The sequence below is a fragment of the Lontra canadensis genome, unplaced genomic scaffold, assembly GCF_010015895.1.
Source record: "Lontra canadensis isolate GAN:19392208 unplaced genomic scaffold, GSC_riverotter_1.0 scaffold41, whole genome shotgun sequence".
NCBI classification, from domain to species: domain Eukaryota; kingdom Metazoa; phylum Chordata; class Mammalia; order Carnivora; family Mustelidae; genus Lontra; species Lontra canadensis.
In genome coordinates, this window is record NW_022631035.1 from 5297067 (window position 1) to 5316763 (window position 19697).

Below are 19697 nucleotides of genomic sequence, written 5' to 3' on the forward strand. Positions count from 1 at the left end.
CTCCTTTTTCTATCCTTCTCTCCACCCACCAAGAAATCTCATCTTTGGAGAGCTGCTCTTGAAAGGCAGGAGGTCCCAGGATTCCTGGGGTGGGGGGCAGAGGTTGGGGGAGAGCCCTGGCCCAGGAGGAGGGGGCTGAAAAAAGGCCTCTGCCCTTTGGGGCAGCCCTACTCCCTAATTCTGGGCTGGGGGAGCTAAGGTGGCTTCTCCCAAGGGGGCCAGCGCCCCAGTTGTTCTGGCTGCCGGAGCGTTTGCCTCATGGCCTGTCCCTGTGAGCTATTTTCATCCTGGATGCCACAACCCAATCCTGGACCTGCCTTCTGGTGTTCATGTCCAAAGCTAAATGCGGACCGCACACTGCCCCCCGCCCCCACCCCAGAGCAGGACACCACTCCTGGGCATGGGCAAGAAAGTTTGAGAGCTCCAGCGTCTGTCACACACACACCTTCTCAGTCGTGGAGGGTTGTGGCCGAGCAGGCCCCAGGGTGTGGCTGGAGGTGAGAATATCTCCAAGAAAGGGTTCTATGTCCTCTTCTTCCAGAGCGGGCCTCACCGTGTCCACACCCAGCCACGCAGCTGGAATGGGGTTCCACGCAGGGGACCCCCCCCAGGCCCTGTACCCCAGCAGAGCCTTTGCTTGTCTCCCAAGAAGGCCCGGCGCCCCCTGCTGCCCCAGGGCCCGCAGCCTGGCCTGGGGTGCCCACCCCGGAGGCTACACAGCGGGAGTGTTTCCAGGCCAGTCCTGGTCCCTGGGTTCTCTGTGGCCCAGGAGCCCCCTCGAGACGTCCAGGCCTGGAGGACAGGGACAGACAGAGGCCTCTCCGTTGCTAGCCCAAGGTCAGACGGGACAATGGGTGAGTTATGCAGCCAGACAGCAAGGCCATACAAGTCCTCCCCTGCCTGGGCTGCTAAAAATAGCCCCTCCTCAGAGCTCTGCCTTGGCCCCAGCAGCCAGGATGTTGTTTTTCCGGGCGGGGCCTCCTTGCTCCTGGTGCTTTGTGTTTTCAAAACGGTTTCCTTGGCAGCCAGGGCCCCCAGCTCTCCAGAATGGGGAAGGCGGCTTCGGTCACCATCACTTACATGGACCGATGGGAGGTTGCTAGAGTCCCGTCACCTGCAGCAAGCCTCCCACCTTCCACAGAGCACCCCCCCCCCACTGCCCCATCCTCTGCTGGGTGTCAGCCCTTCCTCCCCTCCGGCTTGGCACTTCCTGCCCCACACACTCCCTTTGTAAAGAACCTCGGGTCCCTGGCTCTGCAGGGCCCTGGCATGTCACGCAACGTGAGCTAGACAGAGGGGGCCCCTGGTTGGAATTCGGCCCGACTAGCCAAGCCTGGAGCCATGGCGGGCCCTGCCACTTGCAGAATGATCCCAGGCTTCCAGAGCTCATGGAACCTCGTGCATCGTAAGGCCAAATCCCAGTGACCACAGCTTTAGAGCTCAGAGCAGGAGACTGGCTCACCCGGGCTGCACAGCTAACAATGGGCCATCTGGGCCAGACTCCGGCTTTCAGCGTTGTCTCCAACCTGGGGCGTTCTCCTCAACCCTGCCCTTGCTTGGTGACTCTGGGATAATGCTAGAGCAGGCGGGACGGTGTGTGTGAGAGATGCTTGGAGAAGATCTCAGGCTCCAAGGAGGTACACTGAGGCAGGGAGGGCTAGCAGAGGAGGCGGTACATGCTTCACCCAGATGGCTGGCAAAAAGGGAAAGTGTATAAAAGAAAAAAATAGGGTTGCCTGGGTGGCTCAGTTGGTTAAAACCTCTACCTTCGGTTCAGGTCATGATCCCAGGGTCCTAGGATCAAGCCCTTCATCGGGCTCCCTGCTCAGCAGGGAGCCTGCTTCCCCCTCTCTCTCTACCTGTCACTCTGCCTACTTGTGATCTCTCTTTCTGTCAAATAAACAAATAAAATCTAAAATAAAAAATAAAAATAAAAAAAATATTAAGGGCGCCTGGGTGGCTCAGTTGGTTAAGTGGCTGCCTTTGGCTTGGGTCCTGATTCCAGGGTCTTAGGATGGAGACCCACATCAGGCTCTCTGCTCAGCGGGGAGCCTGCTTCTTTCTCTCCTTCTGTCTGCCGATCTGCTTACTTGTGCTCTCTTTCTATGTCTCTTAGACATAAAATCTTAGAAGAAAAGAAAAAAATATTAGAAAACCAGCCATCTAGTCCAAACCTTCTACTGCTATCATTTCCGGATGAAGAAACTGAGGCACAGGGCTGTGCTGGAGCTGCCCTGGGTCCACCCCATCCGGGACATCAGCTCCACAATCCACGGCTTAGGTAAGTCCTGTGCCTAGAAATCTAAACACACACACACACACACACACACACGCACACACGCACACACATGCACACACACGCACACACACCCAGCTTCCCAGCAGTGTTGCCTGTGTAAGAACGGCCCTCCACCGCACCCCAGTTCCCACGGCCACTAGAGCCCTTGGCAGAGCTGCCCCGAGAGCATGTGGTCTCCAAGCTCCTGCCTGAGCCTCGGCCAGAGCCACCCCCCACCCCCCCACCCGGCCGAGCAGCCCCTGCTGGTCGCACACAATGGTGGAGAGGCTGTGCTGCTATTAGTTAAATCTGGCTCCTTTGGGCCAGGCGGGGAGCCAACCTCCACTTGGGCTTTGTCTCTGTGGGAAAATGAGCTCCAGAGCTCCTAACAATGGACTGAGCTGTGGCCTTAAGCACCGCTCTGGCTGGGCAGGCGCGGTCCTGTATCCTCCTCTGTTTGCACTTGCCCCACACACAGACACACTCCAGGAGGAAAGTGGCCCCTGATCCTCTCCCCTCCCTACCCGTCCCTCACAGATGAGTCTTCCTTCACACTCCCCTCCTCCCAGGCTCAGGGGGAGGCTGGACCCAGACTGTGGCTATGCCCGGAGGGCCTGGCCAGGAAGACAGGGCTGGACTGGGCGGGGCTGAGGGCTGCCAATGGCCCTGTGGGCTGGTGCTAAAGGTCCTGCAGGGGCGTAGGTGGCATCTGGCTGCAGGGTCTGCAGCCCTTTCAGCCCCACATATGACACACGCTTTCCCATTACATGCTACCATGCAAAGAGTGGGATGTAGGCCACTTCCTTGCTACACAGCACATCTTCCAGAAGATTCTAGGAACTGCAGGAGTCCCTTAGGAAGTTGTCATGGGCTTCACCCTCACCCTCCACCTCCTTCCCCAGGGCCCTCGAGGAGTTGGGGCGACCCAAGTTCAGAGATCCATGGTGCAGAGCACTGAGGCAGGCAGGAAATAGGCTTTGGTATCCTGTGTACCTGATCTTTAAAAGACATTCAGACTTTGAATTTTACTCCATAAGAGCTCCCATTTTGGTTTAATATAAAAAGCAACGTTTTTCTGCCCCAGCAGTGGAGAATGTTAATTGGTATGAGTTTTGGAATCAGAAAGTTTTGGCTAAAAATTCCTCTTCCGCCATTTCCTGGCGGTAAGCTTTGGGCAGGTTCTGAGCCCCTCCATGCCTGGGTTTCCTCCGTGGTGGAACAGGATAAGAGTGGAACGGCACAGCATTGTTTTGAAGATTGAGATAATTTAGGTGACGTGGTTGGCGCAAGTCCTGGCACAAAGTGAGTTTTCTTTCCTTTCTTCTTCTTCTTTTTTTTTTTTAAGATTTTATTTATTTATTTGACAGAAAGAGAGAAATCACAAGTAGGCAGGGTTGGGAGGGGAAGTAGACTCCCTGCTGAGCAGAGAGCCCGATGTAGGGCTCAATCCCAGGACCCCCCAGATCATGACTGGAGCTGAAGGCAGATGCTTCACCAGCTGAGCCACCGGGGAGCCTCCAGAGTGAGTTTTCAAGAAGTGTTGTTGCTGTTGTTATTATTCCCCAGAATACTTGAGCAAAAGCAGTACTCTTGGAGGATTTGTCCACCCTTGGGAGATCTCCGGATCTGTTCTTCAGGAGCTGGGATGAGTCCAGACCTTCATTTGCCAGGACACTACATTACATCCACTCACTAAGACTGGAAACTTTCGTTCACTCACTTAACAATATTTATTCAGTGTGGGGCACTGTGCTCGGTGCGAAGGATACAGGTATAAGGGACCTAAATAGGCATGTCCTGCCCTCATGGGACCTCACAAAGGGCTACAGGATAATTGTTGCCCAAGGGCCAAGACCAGCCTTTGGGAGATACCCAAGGGCACTGAACAGAAAAACTTGACCAGATACTTCGACACCCATGTTCCTTGCAGTTATTCACAGCAGCCAGATGGTAGAAGCAACTCAAATGTCCACCGACGGATGAACGGAAAAACAAAACGTGGTATTTACATATAACGGACTATTACTCAGCCTCAAAAAGGGACAATACCCTGATACCTGCTCCCACAAGTATGGACCTCGAAGCCATTACACTAAGTAAAATAAGCCAAAGGCAAAAAAGATAGATCTCGTATGACTCTATTTATATGAGTTTCCCACGCTAGACAAATATAGAGACAAAAAGGAGGATGGTCGGTGTTGGGGTCCATGATCAAAGGAACGAGACTGATACAAAGCGAAGGTCAAGCAAAGCTTTATTTTGCACCAAGCATCAAGAATCAAACTGACCGGTCAGGGCTGTCTCTTACAAAAAGGTGACGACGACGACCCCGGCAAGGCCGCTCCCAACGTGGCTGCTCTGGACGAGGCCTCTCCCCAGATGATGCTGCTCCTGACTAGGCCGCTCACCGAGGAGGCCTCATGTCGAGGAAGCCACTCCCGGAATGACGCTGCTCCCGCAAGGCAGCTCGGCGAGGCCATGGCTCCGGGCGGCGGAGCCTCTGGCGGCGGGGCCGCCCGCGGCTCTCAGGGCTCTCACAGCTCTGACAAGAGCTCTGACGGCTCGGACAGCTCTGACAACTCTCCTTCTTCTTCTCCGCCCGCTCTCCTACTCCTCCCCAGCCTCAGCCTCGCAGACTAACCTTTATAGGAGGGTGGTTGAGCCCCGCCCCCACACAGGTGGCCAATGAGATTTTAAACTCACCTCAGTAAATATATGTGCGCCCCTCTGATTGGACGTGTTCACCTGGCCTGACTCACCGTTGTATCTAGGCTTTGCAAGTAAGTTCCTCTGGGAGGGGCAGGGTCAATCTAAGTTCACTGCATAGGGTCAATCTAAGTCACTGCAACAAAATGGCTCCCTCTGGCCAACCAGGCCCTTACAGTTGGTACCAGAAGCAGGGGGAGGAGGGGCCTAGACAGCTTTTAGTGGAGATAGAGTTTCAGTTTGGGATGATGACAAAGATCTGGAGATGGTGACGGCGGTCTCACGACAAGGCACTTAATGACACCAAACTGTACCCTTGACAAGATTAAAACAGGGGCGCCTGAGTGGCTCAGTGGGTTAAGCCTCTGCCTTCGGTTCAGGTCATGAGCTCAGGGTCCTGGGTTGGAGCCCGAGTCAGTAGTCGGGCTCCCTGCGCAGTGGGGAGCCTGCTTCTGCCTCCCCTTCTGCCCCTCCCCTTGCTTGTGCTCTCTTTTTCTCTCTCTCAAATAAATAAATAAATACTAAAACAATTCATTTCTTTTAAGTAAACTGTGCCTCCAGTCTGGGGCTCGAACTCATGACCCCAAAAGCAAGAGTCCCATGATCTCCCGACAGCCAGCCAGACACCCCAAAAGAGTACACTTTATGTGATGTGTATCTTACCGCTGAGGAGGTTCAGAACCTGTCTCCTGTGTGAGAGAGACTTGAAAGACAACAGACGCAGGAAGGGCCTTCTGGCCTCCCCCTTTTCTTCCTGAAAATAGGAGATAAAACTCCCACGTGAAGATGGGTTTCCCTCGCCAGTTGGAAAAGGGCGTTCTTATCACCAGAGAGGGGATATTGAGGCCTAGAGACATCTGTACAAATCAGCCTTGTTAAAACAACTTCCTCAAGCCTTCTTCTCCAAAATTACTCCTCTTGGTGCAACCTCTTGTATAAGCACTTAGGCCTAAGTTTTGGGGTCTTGTTTTTCCCACAAAAGCTCCTGGGTACATACGAAAATAAAATCTGTCCGCTTTTCTCCTGTTAATCTGTTTGATGTTGACTTAATTCTCAGGTCCCACTAGAGACCCCAAGAAGGCAGAGGAAAAGTTTTGCCTCCCCTCCACCACAATAAAACAGAACCAAACAAAACCCACATTTCCCAGAGACGGAAACAAAGAAAAGGTGGCCTGGAGAAGGGACCCTGCTAGAGTCGGGGGTGCATTTCCAACGGTGACCTCCTGGATGGAGAGCCAAGGCCAGCTGGCCAAGGCCAAACAGGGCGGGTGCAGGCGGGGCCTGGCCGGGGGTCTCCCACTGCTGGGTGGGAGGGTAGTGAGGGCAGGGAACAGCACGGGGTGGACAAGCCAGGTCTGGCTGGGCAGAGCCTGCTCAGGATTCTGGACTTTTCCTGAGAGCAGGGTGTCACATGCGGAAACAGTACGATCAGATTTGAAAGTCTAGAATCACTCTGACGTTTAGGTGAGAAGTGGGTTTAAGGAGAGCAAAGTGGGCGAGAAGGACGAAGGATGCCCCACCTTGCGTCTTTCCAGAAAGAGGAGCCCACCCCAGCCTCTGGAAAGGAGCATCAGACCAGCAGGGAGGGGCCCACACCCAGGACAGCCTCTCCTGGTCTCTCTTCTCCCTGAGGCCCCTCCATCGGAGGGGTGGCTCCTCAGTGCTGCGGAGGGGACACCTTCAGAGGTGACGCCCATGTCTTTCTGGCTCTCTGGGGTTTGGGAGGAGGCACAGAAGTGGAAACAGGCAGTGGGAGGTTTGAGCAAACACTCCCGCCGCAGGAACGGCTGCAGCAGACCGTGCAGCTGCCTCTGGGGACATTGAACTTGACAGAGCCTGGAGGTCTGGGCTGGGAACTTGGGGTGGGGCTCATCTCCATAGCAACCAGAAATAGCCCCAGACATGCACTGGCTCTGCCTCCTGATGGAGGAGCAAGGAACAGGCATCACTGAAAGACCCAGTCAAAATGACGTGGCCCGAAATAGCTCACGTCCACATCACCCAGGCCTGACGTGGCGTCTGCCACTCCGACGTCGCACAGAGCCGCCCTTTGTCAAGAGGGTCAGATATTCAACCTCAGGGACGTTTGGAGGGGTGGTGGGGGTCCTTGGTAGAACAATCATCTGGGGTTTACAGGGTGCCACGAGCCAGGAGAGCTTCTCTTGGGGTTGGGAATCTTCTTTCCATAGGGACCGCTGCTGAGATGCCCATCGTCCGGGCCCAAGGGTCCTTGCACGGTGAGCCTTCTCTCCCCCAGGGCAAGCGAGGTTTGGGGATCGTGCCCAGCTGTTGTCTTTCTGCTCCAAACCCACTGTCGCAGTCCTCTAGAGCTGTCTTAATAAAGGACGACAAAGTAGGTGGCTTGAACAACAGAAACTATTCTCTGAGTTCTGAACTAGTCTTGGAGTTCTGAAAGCCAGAGTTTGAAATCAAGGTCTTGGCAGATTTCGTCCTTTCTGAGACTGTGAGGGAGAATCCGTACCAGGCCCTTAGCGTCTGACCGTCTGCTGACAACATGTGGCAATCCTTGGCTTGTAGATCTCTGCCTTCATGGCCTTGGCCTTCTCCCTGTGTGCCTGACTGTGTCCAAATTTCTCTTTTTTTATAAGGACACTAGTCCTAATGGATGAGGACCCTCCCAATAACCTCATCTTTATTAATTACATCAGCAACAAGCCTACTTCCATTTAAGGTCACATTCGGAGGTACTAGGGGTTAGGATGTCAACATATGAATTTGGGGAGGACACAATTCGACCCATAACACTCACTCCTTACATCTGGCTTCCAGATGCCGGGGTCTAGGGGCCACCGCTGCCGGCTCCCTGCCAGGCTCGGCCACTAGAGGGCACTAAAGAGCTTGCTGGGCAGGAAGGTGGGGGCAGCCCCTGCTCTCTAGCTGCTCCCAGCTCTCCCCCAACCCCCATCACAGGAAGTCTTCCCCGGTGGTGGCAGCTTCTCACACTCCTGGGTTCCCTCACCTTTTCCATTACCATAGCTTTATTTTAATTCTCTACAGTGAACGCTCCCAGGTCCAATAGCCACTGTGGTTTCTGCCTCTTGACTGGACCCTTTCACACAACCCCAAACCACAGTTCTTGGCATTCAGCCCCCCTACTCCCAACAGACACACCCCACTTCCTGGGATTGCTGGATGGGAGCGGGGCAGAGGGCCTACCCCTGGAGAATCCCCCGAACTCTGCTCCTGTCTCTGGGCTCTGGGAAGCACCCTGTCCCCTTTCTAGGTCCGCCACTGACCCTGGTCCAGCCCTACAGCCCCAGCTGCACACTCTGGGCCTTTCTGTCTTCGGAGGAGGTGGCCACTTCTGTGCTCAGCCAGCACGGAGGCCATCCTGCTAGAGAACCCGTAAGCCCACCCCGGGATCAAGAAGGCTTGCCCCCTCTTGGCTAAGAGATGGGAAGATGGCTCTCGGTCTTTGAGTCAGCTACCCCATGAAGAGTGAAGAAAGGAGGTAATATCCACACAACTCCTGGGCCACACAAAGAGGCCGGGACTTACCTACAGCACACGGATACAGCCCTTTAGCCTACCGATTGGGGAACCCTAAATATGAGACAGTATCAGCTTTAGATGGTGGGTGGTTGCAGGTCCCCATGGTGGAGTGGTGCTAGCCTCAACTCCAGCCTTCCCTTCCCTTCTCTCCCTCCCCCATCCCGCCCCCCCCCCACCTCGGCCTTTCTTCTGGAACAGAGGTTTTCAAGATGGAGGTGGCAAAATCAATTTAGTGCATAACAATTAGCAATTTTTCAAATGACAAACTAAACTAGAAAATGGCAGAGTACATCAAAATCTAAAATAAAAATTGTCCCAAAGTTGGTCTGGGGGGGCATCTGGGTTGCTCAGTGGGTTAAGCCTTTGCCTTCCGCTCAGGTCATGATCTCAGGGTCCTGGGCTCCAGCCCTGCATCAGGGCTCCCTGCTCAGCAGGGAGCATGCTCCCCCCACTCCCCTGCCTGCCTCTCTTCCTCCTTGTGCTCTCTCTCTGTCAAAGAAATAAATAAAATCTTAAAAAAAAAAAAAAAAAAAGCTTCCCTCTGGAGAATAGGAATGATTACAACTCAGCAAAAAGTGACCATTTCTGGAAACACGCAGAGCCTGTGCGGACTCCAAGGCAGGAGAGGTCTGAGGTCTGAGCCCTGGGCTCAGATGGGGCCCTTTGCCAATGTCTTGGTTCAGCAATGAACTGCCCTTGAGCCCCTCGGCATGGGCGCTGGAAACCACTGCCCAAACCACAGCTGGGAGTAACTCTAACAATGTGTTCACGTGGTCATATATTTTAATTTTAATATTATTATATTTTAAGATTTTCTTTTTGTTTTTTAAGATTTTATTTTTAAGTAATCTCCACACTCAACTTGGGGCTCAAACTCACAACCCCGAGACCAAGAGTCGTGTGCTCTCCTAAGCCAGCCTGGTGCCCCAGAGTCATATATATATATGTATATATATATATTTTTTAAAGATTTTATTTATTTATTTGACAGAGAGAGACACAGCGAGAGAGGGAACACAGCAGGGAGAGTGGGAGAAGGAGAAGCAGGCACCTGCCAAGCAGGGAGCCCGATGCAGGGCTCGATCCCAGGTCCCTGGGACCACAACCTGAGCCGAAGGGAAGAGACTTTAACCCACTGAGCCACCCAGGCGCCCCTGAGTCATATGTTTTTATTAAACTTGCAGAAGTTGGACATTGACACTGGAACCAGCTAAGCCTGCTAGCTCATCTCCACTCTGACTTCCTCTTCAACACATTTCCTCTCCTGTCAGGAGGCCTAAGTGTGGCTACAGCTGGGTATACGTGTTTTCATGATTGCGTATTTTAGTTCTTATGAAGGCCTCCAAAAGCTGTAATTGCTTCTGCCACGGGATGGAGTTCCCCAAAGGGGTGTGTGTGGGAGGGGGGGGCGGTACTGGACTGTTTCCCACCTTCCCTTTTATGGTCCTCAAAGCATTCATTCTTGCATAACCTTTACTGGGTGGATCTTCACTTTCTTTTTGAAATGTTATTAATATTTAGAATGTGCACAGTAAACACGTAAACACTACGAGGAAGTATACAATATACGGAGTCGCCAGCCCACCCCAATTCCAGACCCACGCCGCACGGGGATCATGCCAAAAACAATGTCTGGTGGCTCTTTCCAGAAATTTTATATGTAGATCTAAATCCTAACTTTAATACAAATAGAAGTTTTTTGTGTTTTGGTTTTTTACTGCAGCATATTCAAACACCTGTTTGCACCCAACAGACGGGCAGTCTTTCTGTGTCTGCACGTAGAATTTGCCGTCATTTTTTTAAAAACAGTACCATAGACTTCCTGTGCCAAAATTAATTTAACTGCTGGGGCAGATCTTACCGCGTCCATTATGCGGTAATTCATTGCCCTCGTCCGCAGGGTCCCACCTGCTTGTGCTTAAGACTTCCCAAAAGGCTGTTACACGTCTCATAACCCTTTTTGGATTTTTATACTTCACCTAAGAAATCGCAGATGAGTCCCCAGGCTTGGGCATCACGTGTCAGGGAATCCGCTGTCCGCTTCATCTCGAACTCTGATCCCTTATCCCTCAGGATTAACGCTGCACCAGCACCTCCCCACCCCCGCCCCCTTAAAGATCCACCTCCGAGGCGGGGGTAGTTTCTATAATAACTACAGCTGCCCTAGGGCGCGGCCCAGGGCTGGGTCCCAGGCTGCCATGAGTCAGCTCTATTCTGTGAGACATATAATGAGGTTGCAGGTCTCGCCTCGTGCCCAGTTCAATTACTGCCGATCTTGTGTCCGTCTTCCAGCTGCGTCGCTGCAGGGCGGGCCGGACTGAGAGTCAGAACGTTCTAGGGGGGGCAGCGCCACCGCTAGGCCTGCCGCGGTGGAGGCGGCCGGAAGGTGGGGGCCCTCCCGCCCGCACTGTGAGGCTGGTGGAGGTGTTAGGTCCGGGCACGGGGGTTCCCTCCCCATACGGACATTCTCACCCCCAACCTCGGAGGGCTTGGGTCTGACTTCATGACTCGGACGGGAAGTTTTCTTGACGCCTCTCTGCCAGCCAGCCCGCCGGGCCACCACGTCCTGGACCCGGGCCTTGCCCTCAATCTCCAACGCTACCGTGACGACCCGAACCGGGGGCAAAGTCACGGACTCGGGGTTCCGCAAATGCTCTTTAGGCGAATAAAGATGCCCCCGCAGGTTGACTGTTCACCATTCCCCACACCTGGTTTAGATTACTGTCCCCATTCCGTGAATGTGCACTTTTGTGTTCAGGGCCTTTACGATTAATTCCCTTGTGGCAGGTCCAACTGTTTATTCCTGTTCCACTGAAGAGGGGATGGGCAGTGGGGAACGCACCGGCCGATTAGTTATGCAATTAGGGGAGTCAAAAGACTACAAGTTCCAGAATGCATCCTTGCGCAAGCGTAGAGGAAAACCGATTGAGGGAGCATTGCCTTCTGGGAATTGTAGTCTTCAGCTTGTTTGTGATGCAGGCGAAACTCGGGGGACGGGGGGAAAGCGAGTAAACTATTACCACGTGACGCTCGGGATCAGGTGGTTGGGCCAGGCTCCGCACAAGAGCTGTGATTGGCTGACTCTAATACGAACGACGCCACTAGGGGCGGGCCGTAAAGGGGCGCAAGCGCACTGCGTTGGGAGTCTCGGGACCCTTTTGGAAGAGACTATGGCGCTCAACAAGAATCACTCGGAGGGCGGTGGAGTGATTGTCAACAACACGGAGAGGTGAAAACACTGCGGAAGGATCCTGAAGGAGGGAAGGGCGGACGTGGGAGGTGGGCGGGTGGGGGGTCGGGGGTCGGGGGTGAACCCGTGAACTGGGTAAACTGTCGGGGTGCGGTGGGTGGGGGTAACGGCTGGAGGCGGGGCCGGAGGCAGGAGCGGCGGGGATGTCGCGATTGGCCGGGGGTGGGGCGGCTGGAGGGGGACGGGGCTGCGGGAGACAGGTGGGGCCCTGGGGCTCGATGACTTCAAGAGGTGGGAAGAGCTTTAGACAAAAATAATTGCCGCTTACTGGGCGGTTGCTACGTGCCAGGCCGAGCTCCTCTTCTGCTTTATTTAATATGTTAGCGCGGCGCGGCGGATGCTGTGCTGCACACCTTACAGCTAGGGAAACTGAGGCGCGGGGAGGCTAAGTAACTTGCCCGCGATCACAGAGCTGTAAATAACACAGATGGGATTCCGGGAAGGACGACTTTAAGTCAGTAGGCTTAACTACAGTACAGATCCTTCCAGCATATTCCAGAACTGCTGAGCGTCCAGATGAGAAACTGAGGCCCAGAGGTGCAGTTAAATAGATGTTTGTCAAATGTCCAACACATCTCCTAGCACGGCGTCCGTCCTTGTGTCTGTCTCTTGAATGCCTGTTGACTTGGGTCACCTCCCAGAGCAGAGGTCTCCCAGCCCTAGACTTTCTTTCTCTTCCACCCCCTACCCCAGATCGATTCTCTTGTCTCTTCTCCCCTTTCTGGACTTTTCGGTGGCTTCTCTCTTGCTCCTTGGGCGGTGGGAATTAGATCTAGCCTTGGTTGAACTGTACTGACCCTGAAATGCCTCTTGAAGGCAGAAGGCTTATGAGGAGTCTGAGTCCCCAGAAGAGACTTGGTGGGATCAGAGCCTTGTAGCCTGCCAGGGCCAGCACCCAGGAATGCTTGATGAGTCAGGAGAACACGTGGGGTGCCCTGGCTTCAGAATGCTGATGGTCCCACCATCTTGCCTGCTCAGGGTCTGCGGGACCAGCCTGTTCTGGTAATGATCTCTTTTCTCTGAGCTGTACTTCTTAAGTAAATACACACGCAGGTATATATATGTATAAGATACATATACATGTTAAGAGTTATTTCTTTGAGAGAGAGAGGGAGAGGGCCCGAGCACAGGCATGGGGAGGAGCAGAGGGAGAGAGAGAATCCACAAGCACACTTCCTGCTGAGCTCAGAGCCCCATCTGGGGCTCCATCCCAGGACCCTGAGGTCGTGACCTGAACAGAAACCAAGGGTCGCCCACTTAACCGATCTGCCAAGCCACTCAGGCCCTCTCTGAGCTGGACTTCTCTGTGCTGGTGCCAGTCCGCTTTCCCACTTACCTTCCCCAATGAAGACAGTTGTGACACTTGAGGGGAGGAGGAAGACAAATGGAACCATGTGAACTTGGACCTTGTTATCGTACAATCAGAGAAACCTCACATTGTTCCCGGTTTGTCAGTCTCTCTGTGTGCGAGCCAGTCCCAGGCCTGGAAAAACACTTTTGATGCCATTTGGTAATATCTCCTGGGAGTATTTTTCTTTTTCAGTGGGGCTTTGTGGGACAAGAATGTGTCTGTCCTGGTGAGCCTCCTACCTGGCTTCAAGCTCTGTGCTGCTAAATAATGGGGTGCCTTGTTTTAGAAGATACTTTGGCCTCATTCCTGAAAAAAATTGTGTGTACGGCAATTGGAGTTTAAATTAGCATTTAAAATTTCATGGTAAAATATCGAGCCTTACTCTTCGAGTGACGAGTCCCTTTGAGAGCAATGAAAGCTGCGGATTCTTCCAGGAAAGTGCGCGCACACCGTCATCTCAAGGGCTTCATGGACTCCCCGCCCTGCAGACCCAATTCAGGAAGCCCAGGATTAAAGGAACCGTGACATAAGCTCTTTGGTAATGCGTGATCGTGTCTTAGAGGGTTTATGTATCAGTACTAATAAGCCAATGAAAACAGACACTTATTATAGGGACTCAGAAGAAAATGGGAGAGTCAACCCAGGTAATCTAACGAGATTTGAGGGATGATGGTGTTACGGCTTTAATGTCCTCGGCTCTTCTGCTGTGGTCACCTGGAGAGGTGTATATGTGGGGCTTAGGGAAATTCTGTAGACCCCCACCTTGCTCATCCCTTCCAAGGCTATATTAATGGTTTCCTTGCAGCAGTGTCCAAACAGGTTTGAGACCCGATGTGCCAGACACCTGCTTGCGGAGAGAGGGCCCAGTCCCTGGGGAAAGCAGGGCATGGCTCCGAGCTGGCTCATCAGGGCCTGTCCTCTCGTTTCTCACCCCAGCATCCTGATGTCTTATGACCATGTGGAGCTTACATTCAATGACATGAAGAACGTGCCCGAGGCCTTCAAAGGGACCAAGAAAGGCACCGTCTACCTTACCCCTTACCGGGTGAGTCGCACTGTGTGACGGTTTGAAAGCTCATGGTTCCTGGGGGCCATTGTGAGTCTTAGGTCAACCTCGTGAGCCCGGTGGCCTCTGAACCTGAGGAGCATTAGTTCCTCACTCCACATGTTTCTGTCACTTGCTCCTGGGTTCTAGAACCACCAGCCTCTCTGAGCAGCTGAACCAACCGCAGGCCATTGAATCCATGCAGAGTCTGGAACAGTCCCTGTAAAATCCGCATGTTGTTGGGTGTAGCTGCTGGGATGACTTGGGCCCGGAGTGGGGAGCTGTTACGACTTTGATTTCTGTAAGAGCAGCCCACGAGGCCTTTGTGCACGACCAGAGGGACAAATGTGGTAAACAGGATACAGCAGTGTGCCCAGAACCTCCAGGCTGGGCAGACAGCCCGCCACCGCCCGGCAGAGCCAGGAGTGCCAAACTGCAGCTTGGGCCTTGCCTGAGAATGACCCAGGCTGACTGAGAGCCTTCCAGAGAAAGACAAATGGCCATTCTTGGAAAAGGTTCACTGCCCATAGCTACCAAGAGTTAGATTTAAAGAAGGTTGGAAGAGAGGGGCATATCTTCAAGTTTTCCTCACCTCGACTTAGCGGAGACAAAGCCTGAAAACCTCCTTTCTGGTGGCATCTTCCGTCCCAGATGGAAGGGTTTTAAAAGAGGGTTTGCAAGTGCAGGCTGGGACCCTCCTGCTGTTTGGGCAGCCCCCTTCTCCCGGGAGCCAGCACCTCCTGCCACTCCTTCGCTCTCTGTTCTGTGAAGCTTGGGCTGCGCCTACCCCTTCTGGAAGCCGGTACTGCCCTCCCCAGCCCCCCTGCCCGACCTTGGTAGCCCCTTACTTGCCCAGCACATCTACCACGTCACGGCAGAGCAGCCTGTCCCCCCTCGGGTGTGCTGTGATGCTGTGAGCGGCATGTTCTCGTGCACTCCCACGTTCAGCCTCTCCAGCCAGACTGCGCGCAGGCCCTTTCACTTTTTTTTGTCAGATTTTCTTTGACAGAGCACAAGCAGGGAGCAGCAGGCAGAGGGAAAAGGAGAAGCAGGCTCCCCACTGATCAGGGAACCCGATGCAGGGCTCGGTCCCAGGACCCTGGGATCGTGACCTTAGCCGAGGGCAGACCCTTACCTGTCTGAGCCGCCCAGGCCCTTCGCTTTCAGAGCTCTCCAGGAGCTTCTGGTGCAGAGTGTGCCCTGGGGCCGCGGGGCCCTGGCGCCAGGGGCAGACTCCTCACACGCAGGAAGTGATAGCCGAGCGGGCAGGGCTGTGGATGGGCACTGATGGCTCTCCTCCTGTTTCCCTGCAGATCATCTTTCTGTCCAAAGGCAGAGATGCCATGCAGTCCTTCATGATGCCATTTTATCTGATGAAGGACTGTGAGATCAAGCAGCCCGTGTTTGGTGCAAATTACATCAAGGGAACAGTGAAGGCTGAAGCAGGAGGTGGGTGATGGGGTTCAGGGACACAGGTGGGGCTTCCAGAGCAGTGCTCTGGCTGCGCCTCTGCTGTCTTGGGAGACCTCCTCTTTGGCTGTCTTTTTTTTTTTTTTAAGATTTTATTTATTCGTTTGAGAGAGAGCACGCACAGACAGGGGGATCAGTAGAAGGAAAGGGAGAAACAGGCTCCCTGCCCAGCCAGAAGCCTGACTTGGGGCTCAATCCCAGGACCCTGAAATCATGACCCAAGCTGAAGGCAGATGCTCAACCGGCTGAGCCACGCGGGCGCCCCAGTCTTCGGCTGTCTTAATCAGCCCCAGCCTTGTCCTCTTCCTGGCTCTGGATTAGCTCCCACGACCCCCCGCCAGGGCTGCCCGCTGTCGAGCAGAGGTGGGCCTTTGAATGACAAGAGCTAGGAGAGGCTGACATTGAAGGTAGCAGCTCGTCTCACCTTGTCAGAGTGAGATCAGCCAGGTGACTTGAAAAAATAAGTAAAAATGATCATCGTGACCTGGGGAGTGTGTTCACATTTTAGGTATGGGAAGACCTGTGTCAGGGCTTGGGAATGACCTTTTCCCTAAGGTCAGGAAGAGCCAGCTGCCTCTCTCCTGCCTGGAGGTGCCTTGGTTTGTGGCGGGCAGGAGACACCAGAGACCTCTGTGTTGAACTTGGCCTCCCCCTCCCACCCAGCCAGGTTGAGTCTTGCTCTCTAGGGGCTCACAGGTCCCCTCGGGCAGAAGCCAGGCTAGAGAGGCCAGGGGTCCATCCTTAGGCCCCTCAGGAGGGATCTGCTCTGAACTTGCATGTCTCTTCTCCCGAGCTGTTTGTTGATGGCCCTGTTCCCCTCACAGGTGGCTGGGAAGGTGCTGCGTCCTACAAGTTGACCTTTACAGCAGGGGGCGCCATCGAGTTTGGACAACGGATGCTGCAGGTGGCATCTCAAGGTATCAGCGCTCTGAAAGTTTGGGGCGAAGACATATTTAAATGTGTGGGTTTTAATTTGTTCGTTTGAGTTTGTTCACTTTTTGTTTGTTTTTTTTTTTAAGCACTCGAGAGATAAGTCTCTGGGCCCCGGGCCGACGGGGCTGGGAATTGGGAAGGAAACTTGTCACTAGCATCACTCTGGCCTGAACCTTAAAGGCCAGGTGTACCCGGCCTGGAGCCTGTATGGGACATTGGGACAAAACTCTTGGGACTCCAGGACGTTTTATTGCGGCCTCATAAAAACAGGAAACCCAACCACTAAGCTCCCGTACAACAGTTTAAAGTTCAGCAGACATCCCCGTGTTGTCCCCAGCTCACCCCAGCCGCGTCTGGGACCCCATCCCCGAGCCTCCCTCTTTGTCTGTGTCCATCCGTCTGTCTGTCTACCCTGTCCTGGCCCTGGCCTGTGTCCCCATCCAGATCCCTCACTTCCTCCCGGACCGAGGCCGGCTCTAGCGTGGGTGGGGAGTGGAATGGGGCGGGGTGAGGCGTGTCTGCTCTGCACATTCCCGGACCGTGCAGCCCCCCTCGCTAGGCGACACTCACTTCTCTCTCCCCTTGTACTTATTTGTAGCCTCCCGAGGCGAAGCCCCCAATGGAGCCTATGGGTATTCCCACGTGCCCGGCGGGGCCTATGTCTTTCCCCCGCCGGTCGCCAATGGAATGTACCCCTGCCCTCCTGGCTACCCCTACCCACCGCCCCCGCCTGGTGAGTGTGTCCTTCGCTGCCCAGCCCTCACCCTGCCCACCCAGGCCAGGGGGTTGCCGAGGGGAGACTTCAGGACGGACAGAGGAGCTGGAGAGGCCCGGGAGGTGCCTGCTGAGGGAGCCGGGGCTGGCTTGCTCACTGGGTCCCTTTCTCTCTCTCGCTGAGCAGAGTTCTATCCGGGACCGCCCATGATGGACGGGGCCATGGGGTATGTGCAGCCTCCCCCACCGCCCTACCCTGGGCCTATGGAACCTCCTGTCAGCGGCCCTGATGTCCCCTCCACGCCTGCAGGTGAGACCCTGGGCCGCTCCTCTCCAGGGCTGCACGGAGAGCTACAGAGAATGGCTGGAGGTTGGCTGGGAGCCCCAGGTGGTGAATGAGCCCTGCCCTTGGCCTAGTCCAGGAGACCGACAGTGTGGTGGCTGCTTCTGGAGATCTGGACTGCACCCCCACTCTCTCCCCCAGCTAGCCAGGTGGTGCCCTGGGGCAGGGAAGGTCTCCCTCTGTCGGTCTGGTCATCCGCCACCGGAAGGTGGCAGCGTGCCCTGGGCGGGATCGTGGGGAGGATCGGGTCAGGAGCGAGGGCTCGGAAGGAGCTGGAAGGAATCGGGTAGCGCCAGCCGTCGGGAGCGGGACCTGGTGGGAATCTCTCCCCGCTGGGGCTGACACCGAGTGTGTTTGTTCTCGAAGCTGAAGCCAAGGCTGCGGAGGCGGCGGCCAGCGCCTACTACAACCCGGGCAACCCGCACAACGTCTACATGCCCACGGTGAGCGGGCGCCGGGCGCGGGCCGGCAGTGTGCAGGGCTCGGGGGCGGGGAGACCTTGTCTTGTCAAGAACCTTCTAATTGTTCTAATTGAGATCTTTCTTCCTTCCTTCCTTAGAACCAGCCTCCGCCACCTCCTTACTACCCCCCAGAAGATAAGAAGACCCAGTAGACCCCTCCTGCCCCTGCCTCCCACCCCTCATCCCTCTTCCCTTCCCCTTGGGGCTGAGACTGGGGCTGGGGGTGAGGGAAGGGCCTTGTTCTTCCTCCAGGTCTGATTATAAACCACTTCCCAGGAACTGGTGTTGAGGGAAGGGGGGGCCCTTGACGCGGGAGCCGTGCCTCCCCGCTTCTAGCTCGGAGCCCACGGCACTGCTCGGAACGCTTCCCTCTCGCTGTCTCCGGAGCTCTGCTCAGAGCCCCGGCCTCCATCTCATTCCTATCTTGCTCTAGTAGCTTCTGCCCACAGAGGGACTCTCTGGCCACCTCCTCTTCCGCAGTCCAGCTCCCTCGTTTTGGAATCCACTTTCTACTCTGCCTTGTGAACTCCCTCACACCAGCCTCACGTCTTCCTGGGGGCCCCCGCCGGGCCCCCCCACATTCCCTCCGCTCCGGCCTGTGCCTCACCATGGAAGGCCACCTTCCCGCCGGACTGTCAGCCCACATTCCGATCCCAGCCAGCCTCCAGCCCGGTCACGCTCACCTTCCCCTCCCTGTCCTGTCCTTGGTCACCTTTTGCCCCCACTTTGACCTGGGGAGCTTCCATGTGAGCGTCCAAGGGGTGGGCGGCGTCAGGCCGGGCCACTGCTTCCCTTCGGATACATTAGGCTTTTGTTGCCCTCTGCCTTCTCTCTTTTCCCTCTAGAAGGGGCTTCTCGGACTGGAACTGGAGAATGCATGTTCATTCCATCATGCCACTTGGGGGCAGCTGGGTGGGCTGGAACAGAGGTCCCTGACCCTGGGGCCTGGCCTGAGCCGGTGTGCTGACTGTGACCTCTCACCAGCCCCTCCCCCTGCCCTCTTCCTTTTAAGCTTCATGCCTAACAGGTGATATGCCCCCTGGATGCACTAATATTTGCTCTTCGTTTGCTTCTGGACTGGCCGTGAAGTGAGGAGATGGTTATTTAATGAGAATTCCCTATTTATTTGACGAAAAACAAAAACAAAAAACCTAGTTAATATATTAATGTTAAATAAACCCTCTTTGCACCTTGATTTGTTTGCTGAAAATGTGAAGTAGTAAAAATGCAGTGACTGGACCCTTTCTGGCTCTGTGTGTGGTGACCAGTGGGAGCTCTTGGGAAAAGAGACTGGTCTGGCTGCTGAGGGCCCTGGGGGGGCTTTGGGGAGACCGTACCCTTCCCGTGCAAGAGCCCCTTGTTCCCACAGCACTCCGAGGCCTGCCCAGGCCGGGAAGGCCTCCCACTGTTCCATGGTGGTTATTCAGCAACTTGGCCTACCTGGGGGTCCCCTGGGGCCTGGCCAGCCCAGCAGCTGTCCTGGGCCTGAGGCCTTGGAGGTGGACGCTGGCCTGCTGTGCTCACCACCTCAGGGAAATGCAGCCCCGGCCCCTGTCTCCGGCCATGAGGTGTTTCCAGGAGGAACATGTCCCCCAGTCCCTCCAGTGTGTGGCTTCTTGGGGACCTCTGTGTC

At 55.0% G+C, this 19697-nt stretch overlaps 1 protein-coding gene across 4 annotated transcripts; it reads left to right on the forward strand.

Annotated features, from left to right (window-relative positions):
- The first annotated feature begins 11600 nt into the window (after nt 1-11600).
- On the forward strand, nt 11601-19303 carry WBP2 (WW domain binding protein 2). 4 transcript variants are annotated; one of them, XM_032870591.1, is made up of 8 exons: nt 11601-11726; nt 14035-14143; nt 15457-15592; nt 16438-16530; nt 17145-17279; nt 17448-17570; nt 17970-18046; nt 18163-18216. In XM_032870591.1, the coding sequence occupies exons 1-8, from the start codon at nt 11668-11670 to the stop codon at nt 18214-18216; spliced, it is 786 nt and encodes a 261-aa protein (XP_032726482.1). In that variant the 5' UTR covers nt 11601-11667. The 4 variants fall into 4 exon arrangements, with proteins under 4 accessions (XP_032726482.1, XP_032726484.1, XP_032726483.1 ...); XM_032870590.1 differs by lacking the exon at nt 11601-11726 and adding an exon at nt 12555-12749 and having other exon boundaries at nt 18163-19303; XM_032870593.1 differs by lacking the exon at nt 17145-17279 and having other exon boundaries at nt 11668-11726.
- The last annotated feature ends 394 nt before the right edge of the window (nt 19304-19697 follow it).

What these genes read in the sequence shown, in the direction of transcription:
- WBP2 (XM_032870590.1), top strand. Translation starts at nt 12,649, where the DNA reads ATGCTTGATGAGTCAGGAGAACACGTGGGGTGCCCTGGCTTCAGAATG. An exon ending in TGCGGGACCAGCCTGTTCTG is followed by an intron (nt 12,750 to 14,034) that starts GTAATGATCTCT and finishes TTCTCACCCCAG; the next exon opens with CATCCTGATGTCTTATGACC. An exon ending in AGTGAAGGCTGAAGCAGGAG is followed by an intron (nt 15,593 to 16,437) that starts GTGGGTGATGGG and finishes TTCCCCTCACAG; the next exon opens with GTGGCTGGGAAGGTGCTGCG.